Genomic DNA, 12,735 nt, shown 5'->3' with positions numbered 1-12,735 from the left:
TATATCCACAACCATTATGAAATTTTTTGATATCATTTATGTAATATATTGATATATATTTATGTATTTCGTGATGTGGAACAGTTACAGTATATGAGAGTTTTATTATTATAGGTGATCCGTGATGCCTCTCAGAAGAAGAAACACCATACTGTTCACCCAGAACCCATTGACGGCCACTTTGATCTCGTCAAAAACTTGTTCGTTCCCGACACACAGGTAACAATTGGGTTTAATTCCTTTTAACTTGATAATTAAATAGTTTTCTCCAGCTGTTAAAGTTATATGCTTAGAAATCTGACAACAATGCTTCACTAAATTACAACATAAACAGAAATATTACACCAGATTCTCCCAAACACAATTTTTTTAACTATCAATTATTTTTTTTCTTTCACTTTCATAACTAAACTATGCACCAAAACATGACCTCCCACCAGTCATCCTCAGAAAATGTTTATGAGCATTCAAGCACCGACAATATGTCTTTACGAATTTTCTATTCTTGCACCACTTAATTATATGAAGCTATTCTCTCTTATATGCATTTGAACTCTAAAGGTGGTGTACTAAATTTATATTTTATTATTTTTTTAAAGTGTTCGGCTCTAAATTACAGTAGTTAAGGTACTAATTTACAGTTTGGTAGGTTTTTTGTTGTTTGTGAACCTATTTAATTTTTTTAGATATGATATTGAAGTTTTCTTGTCATTGGGGAACTGAACCTTATTTTTCCCTGATGTTATGAAATTAGAGATAAGAAAAGTCACTAGATAATTTTCAATGAACTTAATCCATTCATAAAGTGAGGGATAACTGAACTGAAACTTGTCCTCTGCTCACTTTTTCTTTCTTCGTACTTATTCATTTAAATTTTATCACCATTCACCGACTTCATTCCTTGCACGTCTCTTGTCTGGGACTTCTTTCTCTCTCTTGTCTCTCCATCCATTTAAACTTACACCCACATCTTATTACACCTTGTCAATTTCCTAGTTGCCCTTCAGAGGACACAAAGTCATGTGTTTAAGAAAAGAAACACAACATCTACAGAACTACTGATGACTCCTAATTGAAGTAGTCTACTAACCCCTTGTGTCACCTCTGAGCTGAATAATATCATCTGGTGTTAGCTAAATAAAATATTGAAAGTGGCATTCCCGTAGTGAAGTGCCTGAGTACTTAAGTTAATACAATTTAATCTTCTATAAACATGTATATCTATCACAACAGCCATAAAATTCTACCTTAATAAGGAATTGTGTTGAAATTTCTATATCTTGATTATATTTTAGAACCTGTCGAAAATGACCTGTTGTATACAATATGATCACCCAACAGGACTTGGGCCATGACTTCCGGTATGGCTACGTCACACACACCAACCAGCGAGGCCTCTACAAGCTGGACTTGGCCAACATGAAGTACGTGAAGACAGTCGATCTCACACCTTACAACTGCGTTCCCCAGCACCTCGTCTTCTCATCGCTACGTATGTGGGATTACATTGTTATATCATAAATAAATGAAATAATTTTTAAGTCATTCTAATTCAGTTTTATGTGTGAAATTCTGTTTATAGTCCTGTGGAACATTTATGGTCGTGTAGCTCAAGTTTTATCATACTGTATATATATTTTTTTGTCTTATATATTGTGCACACTTTCATAAAATATAGGGCGACGGTTGTCTCTCTTACTTAGTTTTATCCTCTTCACCACTGATCGGCTCGTTAGCCGCTTGGGTGATCAGTCACGTCTCTGTTAAGTACTGTTGGCAAGTACTGGGCATGCACCGGCTCCTGAATGTACCTAAACCTGCTCCAGTGCTTATCCAGTCTGGTCTTGAAAGACCTCACACTCGGTGCCGTCACAACACTCTCTGGCAAATTGTTCCAAGAGTTCACAACTCTCTCTCCAAAAAAGTTACCCCTCACAGTTTTCTGGGCTTGTGGCTTTTTCAACCTTGAGCTGTGACCCCTTGTGGGGCGAGCATCCACCAGCTCCTGGTAAGGGCACTCGACTGGTAAGGGCACTCGACTGAGTATTGCCCTTTGAGATACTTGTACACCTCAATTTTATCTTCCCTTGCCTGTCTGTAGTATAAGCTAGGCAATTTCAGGCGTTTTAATCTCTCAGGGTAGCTGAGATGCTGCAGTGCAGGCACCAGTCTGGTGGCCCTTCTTTGAACATTTTCAACCAACTGACAGTCCCTAGCATATCTTGGGGACCAGACGGGGCGATTTACCTTCTTCTCGCAATGGCCCGAGAACTTCAGCTCATTGTCAATGTACACACCCAGGTCCTTCTCACATTCAGTCTCATTTAATGCAGTTTCTTCGTCCCGTTGGGACACATGATATGCCTCCTTACCGTTGGTACATCCCAGGTGCATCCTCTTACACATCATAACGTTGATTCTTAGCAGCCATTTCTTCGACCATTCTTGAAGCTCAGAGATCCTACTGCAGCTCTTCACAGTCTGCTTGGTTCTTAATTTCCCGAAATAACTTGGCATCATCCGCAAAAATTTGAATTGAGGAGTGTACAGCGTCAGACATGTCATTTATGAAGCAAACAAACAACAGCAGGCCCAATTCACTGCCCTGTGGTACCCCGCTTGTGAAGTGTACACTTGATGATTTATGCCATTAATCACCACACACTGCTTGCGGTCTTGGATAAAGTCTCCAATCCACGCTAGGACATTTCCCTGAATCCCGTACACTTCCAGTTTAATTTTCAGCCTTTCATGGGGTATGCTTTCGTAAACCTTGGCAAAATCTTGGTATATATTGTCGATATTACCACCCTGTTCCGGAATTTGGGTCCAAATATCCAGTACCTTGAGTAGTTGTGTTAAGAGGAGCGCCCCGGCAGTAAACTGTGTTAGCAATCCTTTACAAGGTTGTTTCGTAGTAGATGTTCTATCATGGCATCTCTTATAATGCTCTCAAATACTTTACATATTATGCTGGTCAGGCTCACCGGTTTATATTTATTCGTGGAGTGACGATCGCCCTTCTTGAAGAGAGGACTCACATAAGCCATTTTCCAATCACTGGGGACCTTTTGTTCATCCAGTCATTTACTGAACAGGATCTTCAGGGGCTCAGCTAGCTCATTGCACAACTCTCTTAGCACTCTGGGATACACCATGTCAGGACCGGGACACTTATGAACCATTATCTTTGATAGTTTATCTCTTATAACCTCTTCTGTGAACACAATGTGGGTCAGTGCTGTCATACCATCTGTCCTCAAACACAGGAAGATTATTCAAGAATTATTTTGTAGTAAGGATGAACTTTAAACAGAATATCAAAATTAGAAATGTTAGCTTCTCACTTTCCTCCATCCAAACAGACGGACTGGTGGTGATGGACTGTCATGAACCAGTGACTGGACGGCGGACAGGGCAGCTGGTGCTTGATTACCTGACAGATGCTGTTCTCAGTCACAAGCCAACACTGATGGGACGGCCACACGTCGTCCCAGACTCTTCCCTTGTTGTCACCGTTGACATCCTCAAACACGTCAAGATTGTTGTGCAAAAAGTCACAGGTAAACCAATTTATATTACTAAAAAATATACCTGTACCAGTTTTTATCTTCTTTCCACAGATTTTAGTTTTTACACCATTACAAGCAAAATCACTGACCTCCAGATTTAATATTGTTATTTCAAACCTATTTGGTCAATATTATGCCAACATATAAGCACAATAGAGGGGATGACCTATATAATCAACCATTGCTGCTACATTACAATACTGTACATGATATTTACAGTAGAAAATTTATCTAGCTTTCAGAAAATGTCTAGTTTTTCCTATTATTCTCCATGAATATTATCTCTAAGCCACCACCAGTAAAACGACAACTTAACTTATTAGAAACCCATCATAAGTGTCATACAATACAATACAGTATATGACAAGGCACAAGAGAAAATAGATTCACTTGACACTGAGCCAATCCAGCTTCCATGGATGTACAATTCTCCCAAAAGACTGACTGACAGGTAAAAGGCAGCCACATCACTCAGCTACAACAAGAGATCAGTACAGAGGCTATTACTTTTGAGTATATGGACACTGTTATATCCCAGTTGAACACAAGATTTTTTGACACTGGAAGCCATAATTGCCACTAGAAAAGTTGATGAACCATTATCAACCTGCATCTAGCACACAGTAGTAACAAATTAAAGTGTTATCTCCCTATGGTCAAGGACACAAGTGGGGCAGCCTCCCTCAATGCTGATATAAGGAATTAGTTATTATGCTATATAAACTCACAAATTATTATCATTATTACAGTCCTATAAGAGTCTTTATTATTACAGATCACGGGCTAGACTACGTGTTTGATGTGATCACGACACTTAATGTGAGTGATGTGACCTTCTTCCCGTCCCGCCTCACACACAGCTATGACCTTTATGCAGCCTCCTCTGACAAAGATGACATCTTCTTCCTTGATCTTCAAACTGGTGAGAAAAATATAACTGTATTGAAAGAAGACTCAAACTTCTTCTTTTCAGTGTGATATATTTGCTCTTTTATAGAGATTATCACTTCTTTTTAAATTTCACTGATTCTTTAATATCAGTGTATAACTTGTAAAAAAAAAAGGCCAATTCAGAGTACGGTAACTAATATATTTGATAAATTCATGCCTGGGAGAATATATTGAATATTGACAGTAGTACAATACATTTATTTTCCCAAAATAACTTGTTGGTGAATCAGTATACTGTACAGTACTGTAAACTGTATAATGTACTGCACAGTGATTTCCCTATTAGCCGGAACAATTGGCGCAGAGCACTTCCAGGAATGAGAAATTTCCAGGTCACTAAACGACTCTCAAACCTGGAAAAATCCCTTATCCTCAGATTTTTTGCAGGTGTTGGGAAAAGTTTCTCAGAATTTTCCGTAAATTGTGTATTATTCCATCCCTGGAATTTGCTCGCAGACCTGGAAAAAATGGAGAGAGTTTCAGAATTTCCAGAATGACGCATTATTTCATCCACGGAATTTGCTCCCAGGCCCAGAAAAAAGATTTGGAGAGAATTTCTGGAGTTTTCTTAGAATTCTCCAGAATTCCACATTGTTTTGTCCTCAGAATTTGCTCGCAAACCTGGAAAAAATGCACCCGGAAAAAGAAAGAAGTTTTCTGGAAAAATTCCAAGCAAATTTAAATTCCGGAGATTGGAGAGTTCCGGTTAAGAGGGATTCCGGCTAATGGAGATATTACTTTTATCTGCAGTATATTAATTGCCAAAAGTCTGTTTGTTATTAAGATATCCTAATATAAAATGTGTATGATCTCTGTACAGGTAAGGTGGAGATGATCACAGGTGTGGGCAAGGCAATGTTGCCTGGCCTGGCTGAGTGGAGCAACACCAACCGTGCCATCGTGTCATCAGGGGTGTTCGGCCACTACATGGTCTCCCCGGCTGAGGCAGCCATTTTCGTCATCAACGGAGAGACTCGCACCGTCAACTGTGAAATTGGTTCTCTCGTTCACCCCCGCCTGGCAGTGTGGATCACTAGGAAATACATGTAATATGAGAGACTGAGCAAAATACAACAACAAATTAACCCATTCCAAAAAACTTGTAAAAAATATATATAATGATAGTTAACTTGAAGCATGGTCAGAGATCATTACAAATTTGTTTGTAAATAAGAACCTGAATGTTCATGTAGGGTCTTTAAAATCACTTGAAATTTTGGTGAGTCTTGATGTTTAATTGAAAATATAAACTGACCGAGACATATGCATCCTTCAGAAGTTCTTTGCAAAATGGGTAAAAAAAAGTTATACTATTTTACAATACAAGAAATTGATAATAGTAATAACAATACTTCATCTCAAGTGAAAAACAGGAACACTGATGAAGAATTAAAGAGCCTTATGATGATGTAACCAGTAGCTCACCGCCGCTGTTGTCATATCCATAACATGTTCAAGGATGAATGACCTGACTGGCCACACAAGAGGAAACAGAACACCAAAAACATATCTTATGAGATTCTATTTCTAGTCCCTGGGAGTTGTTCATTCTACCTGTCAGAAATTAACAACGGGTATTACAATTTAGCTATGAAGTCAGTTTATCTAGGTATTGATGCAAATGCCCTCTTTATATCTAGTTTGCAGTACAGTATATCATCTCGTTATAGTTCTGTTTTTTATAAAATGTCAGACTCATTTCTATATTTATATACACACATATATATCCTTAATTTTTTTAACTTAAGTAATAGTAACGTGATGTACATTGCAGCATGACAGAAGATCAGTTACGTGAATTGTGTCACCCGCAGAATGTGAGGAAATATCGTGGGATAAATTTAGATTTTTCTACCAGTTTACAGTACTCTGATGCTTATGACCATCAGTAATCTGTTCTAATATAAGTTGTAACAAAATTTTAAAATTTAAATACTTTATTAGAAAATAATTGAGGTAAAGGTTTACTTTTTTCACATAAAACCAAGTCCTTCACTGACTAAGATTTCTGGGTCGTTTCTATAATACGTATTGACTCAAATTGGTAAATGATTATAGGTAACGAGAGGTGTGTATTAAGACAGTAAAGAGAAGAAAATATTATTTTTATTTGAGCTCCGGGTGTGGTTCTAGTCAGCATCATTTGTAACTGCTGCCTTCGTAACTGTCCTCCTTGCCTTGAAGATTCATTCATTGTCTTCATTTAAATGCTGCTGTTTTCTTAAAGTAAACTCTTTTATTTCCATGTCTTTAGTATCCCAAATTAACTCAATAGTTAGTTAAATTCTAAGTATATACAGTAGTGTCCTATTGTAGATTAACTAACGATTTCACAAGTAAAAATAAAACTACACCCACCTACAACGTTACATTGATACCTGACAATATATTACCTCAGTTTAATTGAATAACATAAGGTAACCTTTGATTTCATTAGACTGTCTAAATTTGTACCATATTGTATCCCCTCATTCTCAGTTCCTCAGTGAATATATATCATGAACAAAGATTAAGTGCCACTCCTAGCTTAGCTTATACTCCTTGCACAAAACAAATATCGGATTGTATTGTACCTTTATTCTACCTTTTCAAAAAAGAAAAGAAAAAGAACTGGCTATTTTTTACTCATTTATTTAATTATTTTTAAGGCGTTACCGTAGAAGCTACTGACTGATTCCCTCCGTGCTGTGGTCACCAAGGCTCTACAGTGGTTATTAGACACCAAGATAAAGAAAATACTGAAAGAATCTTGTGAGTGAGTCACTCCACGTTGTTTGAAGAATCACGCAGGTTTTATGTGTCTCGAATAGTTTTGGAACTAACTTGCATTAGATGAACCTCAAAGACATGCTTTATACTAAGCTTTTATTTGTATTTGCTGTTTCTGTATAGCTTGAAATCACTGTATCACTGATGACCATATTAAAGTCTGTATGTAGCGGCAGTTGGTTCTAAAACATGTACGTATACACTATAAAATGGGAGTTTCTTTCTTCAGCACGAGTCCAGCTTGTGATTCAGTGTAGTCTTCATATGTAGTGATGAGGCCAGCAGTTTTGAGCTTCAGAGCATGTGAAAGTGAAACTTACCCCCCCACCATCATGTTGCATATATGGAAACTACAGTGATCTTAGCCCCTCAGCAAGGCACGGTGTTGCTGGCTTCATGATTTCCCTTCAAATAGACTAAAAAAAACCTGTTTATTGCCTTACAAGTACAGGCTTGTGTTTGTATGTAACTACATCTTGTATATTGATGTCTGTATCAAAGAAACCTACTTCACTGACTAGTGTGGAGTAGCTTCAGTACTTTAAGAAACATTAGGATAAGTATAGTACGTCAAAATGTTGCAACGTCGTACTCTCAATTGCAAACAAAAGATCCAATGTGTACGTGTACTCAGTTGCTGTCACGGATTAGAATAGGATAAAGCATTAAGAATAAGTGTAAATACAAACATCCCGTTTCTAAATGTAGCTTTTGCCTTCCAAAATTACAGTTTAGAAAGTAGAATCTTAATTTTGTTGAGATTCATTCATACTCATAGTAACTAGCTAAACCAAAAAACATTGGAAAATGGAGGCTGTAAGCATGTATTGTCATATTTTGACTGGACTTGGGTGCAACCACTTTTTATATGTGCAGTACGAAGGCATCTACACTCACTCATATATCATGGGACACTCCTGGCACTGTTCCACATATCAGTTGTTTATTACACTATCACAGGGATTATAACACAGAATGGTCTCTCTCATGTTCACTCCTAGAAGTTTTTATTTCCAAATTTTAGGATTATGCATGATAAGAAAGTTTCACGGTAACTAAACGGTTGTACTCTGAGTGAATGTGAGAATTTTCATTCTCATTTGCAATGTACAGATAGCATGCAAGTGATTACATTGCGAAAATATCCCGAAAAAAGTATCTTATTGTTGATAGGCTGTAGGATAAGTCTCTTTCGATGCCCTGATTCACCGCTGACATTCACAACAAGTTAATCATAAAAAAATCAATATTCCAGATCATTGTTGAGAAATGACCTAATTAACTATGTTCATGATTTCATATGATCACGTACAATAATATTTTTATTAGAATTAATTATCCAATTTGCTCTGATTGTGTATGACCACAGTTGTCCAGTTATGTTAGTGAATAATGAGTATAAGAAACTAGTTAGTCAACGCCCTTCCACGAGCAGTTTGTTGTGTGAGATTCTGGCACTATCGAAGTGAGACTCTTAACACTACCGCAGCTGAGACTTGGTACTGCTGTAGCCAGAGAGAGATTCGTATCTCTTTAGTACAGCTGAGACTGGAACTGCCACAGCTGAGATATTGGTCCTGTTACAGCTGAGACATTAGTTCTACCGCTACCGAGAGACTCTTAGCACTGCCACAGCTCACATACTGCAGGACTGAGACTTGCTCTGCCGTCTTAGCTGAGAGACTTTGGCACTTACAGCAGCTGATGAAGTCCCCTAGCTAGTTCTCTCCTCCTCATCATCAGCAACAGTAGAGGCTCTATGCTGCCAGATATAACCCTCAGCTTGTTATATATTATTTTAATAGTGATAGTTCATTACCATCGGGTTGATCTTAGAATACATCAACCATTACCTAAATTTTAATTGCTTTTAACTAATCTATCCATGGTGAGATCAAATAGTGGTAAAAAGGAACTTCAAATACATTAATTTTCATTATGGAATAAAGACGAGCGATATGACTGCATCACAATATTCCCCCACAGCATATTAGAGGAAAAATTTTGGGTAATAAGCAAATTTACTCGATGCTAGTAAGTATAGAGAGCATTTCTAAAGAGATAGTTAATGTGGGGTTGTTATTTCCACATGTAGAGAGGATTAGTGCTGAACATATATAGTAAATATATGTTTTGGTTTTGCTTTGACAACTACTGAATTATATCAGTCATTATACAGTACAGTATCAGGAGTTTAAGACTAAGGAAAACAGTAAACTTTATAATTATTCTGAATTATAAAATTTTAGAAATGTTTTATCTGAGTCATAACTTGATAGATCTTACTCTGGACTACTAAAGAGCTTGTCTTCACATCAAAGTGATCAACCATATCGAAAGATGTATTTATGATTTCATCAATCATATACAGCATTTCAGGTCCTCTTCCTTTACATAATCAGTAGCCTACTTAAATCCTGTACAAGAATGACGGGATACATTGACAAATGTGAAGCTGTAACACTTTTAACAAAAATGGTGAAAGGAGGTGTTGTTCTAGCGACACTTAAACATAACTTATCATGAAGGAGAATGTCTCATGAGATGGTAGAAGTCTTACATAAGAGTTTTATAGGCTAAGTAGCTGTAATGTGGTCTTCGTTTTTCAAGCATATACTCGCGTGTCTCTCACAGGAATGATTAATGTTAACTTAAGAGAGGTTAGTAAGACCCCCCAACACTTGCCACTTTCTTTTACTTTCAAGACTCGCCCACATTGCCCACCCTACCCTTCCCTCTCCACCCAAGTTATTCCTTCTCTCTACCATCCAATCTTCTCTCCTTTCTCTATTAAGTTTAACTACCTGTTTAAAATTGTTTTCAAGAATGTAAATTTGTTGTACTGTATTATGATAACCATGAGTGGCAGGCATGAGATCTCCTCCCATAGTACAGGACTCCCAGTTCTTGCTTCACCAGATCAGAGCAAAAGGAGAGTTCTGTTATGTCACCTTTTTTTCTGAATCTAAATCTAATCACAACATTCAGGTGTGTGGGTGGTATATATAGTACAGTAAATATTGTAGAATATATGGTCATTGCAATGTTTATCATTGACAGGATGTATATGTATAAATGATAATAATCAGGGATGGCTGGTTGGATGAGCATATCATTATCTACCTTGGTGGACAACTGCATCAGATTTTACCAAAACAACAGCTGTCATGTAAAGTTTGGAAAAGTCTGACTTTGTGTGATGTATGTGATGAAATATGTGTGTGTGTGTGTGTGTGTGAGAAAGAGTGTGTTTGTGTGTGTGTGTGTGTGTGTATGTGTAATATATTGCAAGTTAATTATCAGTAGAATATTAGTGGTATTAGAGTAATGCATATGTAGGGTCTGTTTGTGTTGCATCAGGGAGTTTGAGTGTTAAACTGGTGGTCAGGATAAACGCTGCTGTATATGTTGTGTACCTGGACAAAGTTTCACCTAATAGTAAATAAGAGACGATTAAATGATGTGTGGTAGAGTAACAAACAAGAATAAAATTACAACAATTCATTCATGCGTGTGTGAGAATATCAGAGTAACTAATAAGAGAGGAGTAGAAGTAAGCAACTCACTCATGTGTGAGAGTAAGAGATTAACTAACAAGAGAGGAGTAGTAAGCATTCCACTCTTGGACGTGTGAGCACACTGGCTGGGTGAGGCAGGCAGAGGGCGTGTGGGCCTGGCGCTACAGATCGAGGATGTAAGACGTTATCCTAGGTTGATGCTGCTTGTACTCCCAGTGCTTGTGTATATCGTTGTATTTCTTACAACTGTGTGTACGCTATTCATAATATGTATTTAACTTTGTGATATGTACAACTGATTTTAATAAGACACACACGGATTACCAGTTTGTATTACTTTTCCTCAATTGTTTTTGTTTATCATTGAAAAAACCTGACTACTCTAGCTTACTATTGAAAATAAACTATTTGTATAACCTGATGTAGGTAATTTGTTAAGAACTACCTCAGGTCAAGAGAAATTTACTGGAAGACCAACAAATATAAACGTTATCTGTTTTTTATTCAAGGTTTGGTGTTGGGTTAACCACCCAGTAAATGTTAGTCAAATTGTGGATAGTATGGTTGCCGGCTGTGGATCTCACCTCCTTCTTCTCCATAGTGATGAGTTCATTGTTATTTGCCTGGCGTGAACTGTCTTCACTTATATGTTCCTACTGCTTTATAAGTATTGCACAGTACTGTACTGCTAATTTTGTCATAATTCTTAACATTGTACACGGGGGCCGTCCCAAGTTCGCAGTTCTCTATTATTCACGGATGACACCCTGGAGCCTTGCTGGTTGCCAAACTAGAACAAGTTGGGAAAGAGATCCTTGCTAAGACTGAGGAAGTAGCCGACAGAATGGAGGTGGTTTCTAAGAGGAGTTATGCTGAGGTATTAGCAGGGCCACGGGAGGTGGCGGAGAGTAATGCAGGATCAGAACAGGTTCTACAGCAGCTAGGGACTCTGAAGAAGTGTGTCGAAGAAATGAAAATTAACGAACCTACTGTTAGGGGAGAGGAGGAACAACAGGATCATTTCCAGCGCAGGAACAATGTAATAGTTTTTGGAGTCCCTGAGAGCCAGGTAGAGGGAACTGAGAGTAAGATAACACACGATAAGATGCAGTTTAAGAATATTTGTACAGAGGTTCTGAAGATGCCATCAACCCCTCAGGATGTGATGAGGTTGGACAAAAGCATGGGGATAAGCCTTGCCCCCTCAGGATCACACTAGTGAGTGAGGAGGAGAAATGGGAGGCTATTCGGCAGGCAAAAAAATTTGCAAGGAGTGAGGCATTTCGCAGTGTATTCATTCACCCAGATCGCATGGTAATGCAGAGGGAACAGCACAAGAAGCTCCTGCAGGGCTTGAAGAAGAGAAGGGAAGAGTCGAGGAGGAACGGGGACGGGTGTACATGGGCTATATTCAGGGAGAGGGTAGCGGAAGCAAGTGTGCCGACACGGGCACCGCCATCTCTGGGAGGGCCCCTGGGAGCGCCCCTGTCCCAGGGAGCATACTGGCTTGCGCTACCGCCCTTGGCAGAGCCCCTGCAGGCGCTGCTGTTCCTGGGAGAGCCCCTGAGAGCGCCAATGTCCCTGGAAGAGACTCTAGGGGTGCCACCGCCCATGGCACGGTCCCTGGGAGAGCTCCCGTCCCTGGGAGGGCCGTGGTTGCAGTAGTTTTGCGCTATTTAGAGCTCTGGGAGAAGCGACATTAAATAAATACACCACCACACATCACATTTCTAGTATCATCTCATTCTGAAGAAGGTAATGGAGAATAATATCCAACAGGAAAGCATAAGTTGAGGTGTTGTGCTGACTGCCAGCTCTCTGCTCCTATTGGCTGTAATTTGGTGGGTTAAAAGAATAGTCCACCAATCACAGTTAAGTAAGGGACTGCTGGAAGTATGTAATATATATATATGACACTATGGACA

At 38.6% G+C, this 12,735-nt stretch overlaps 1 protein-coding gene across 5 annotated transcripts in view; it reads left to right on the top strand.

The window, feature by feature from the left end:
* LOC121853207 (follistatin-related protein 5-like) overlaps positions 1 to 11,133 on the top strand; it is a 67,133-nt gene extending 56,000 nt beyond the window's left edge. For all 5 annotated transcript variants that reach the window (XM_042347197.1, XM_042347196.1, XM_042347195.1 and 2 more), the window contains exons 15-19: positions 115 to 219; positions 1,342 to 1,492; positions 3,366 to 3,563; positions 4,348 to 4,494; positions 5,344 to 11,133. In XM_042347197.1, coding sequence (XP_042203131.1) covers positions 115 to 219; positions 1,342 to 1,492; positions 3,366 to 3,563; positions 4,348 to 4,494; positions 5,344 to 5,573 — 831 coding nt within the window. In that variant the 3' untranslated portion in view covers positions 5,574 to 11,133. The remainder of the gene's footprint in view (positions 1 to 114; positions 220 to 1,341; positions 1,493 to 3,365; positions 3,564 to 4,347; positions 4,495 to 5,343) is intronic.
* The last annotated feature ends 1,602 nt before the right edge of the window (positions 11,134 to 12,735 follow it).

The sequence above is a fragment of the Homarus americanus genome, unplaced genomic scaffold (genome assembly GCF_018991925.1).
Source record: "Homarus americanus isolate GMGI-L3 unplaced genomic scaffold, GMGI_Hamer_2.0 scaffold32871, whole genome shotgun sequence".
In the NCBI taxonomy this organism is placed as follows: Eukaryota; Metazoa; Arthropoda; class Malacostraca; order Decapoda; family Nephropidae; genus Homarus; species Homarus americanus.
This window is presented reverse-complemented; position numbering and strand designations above follow the sequence as displayed.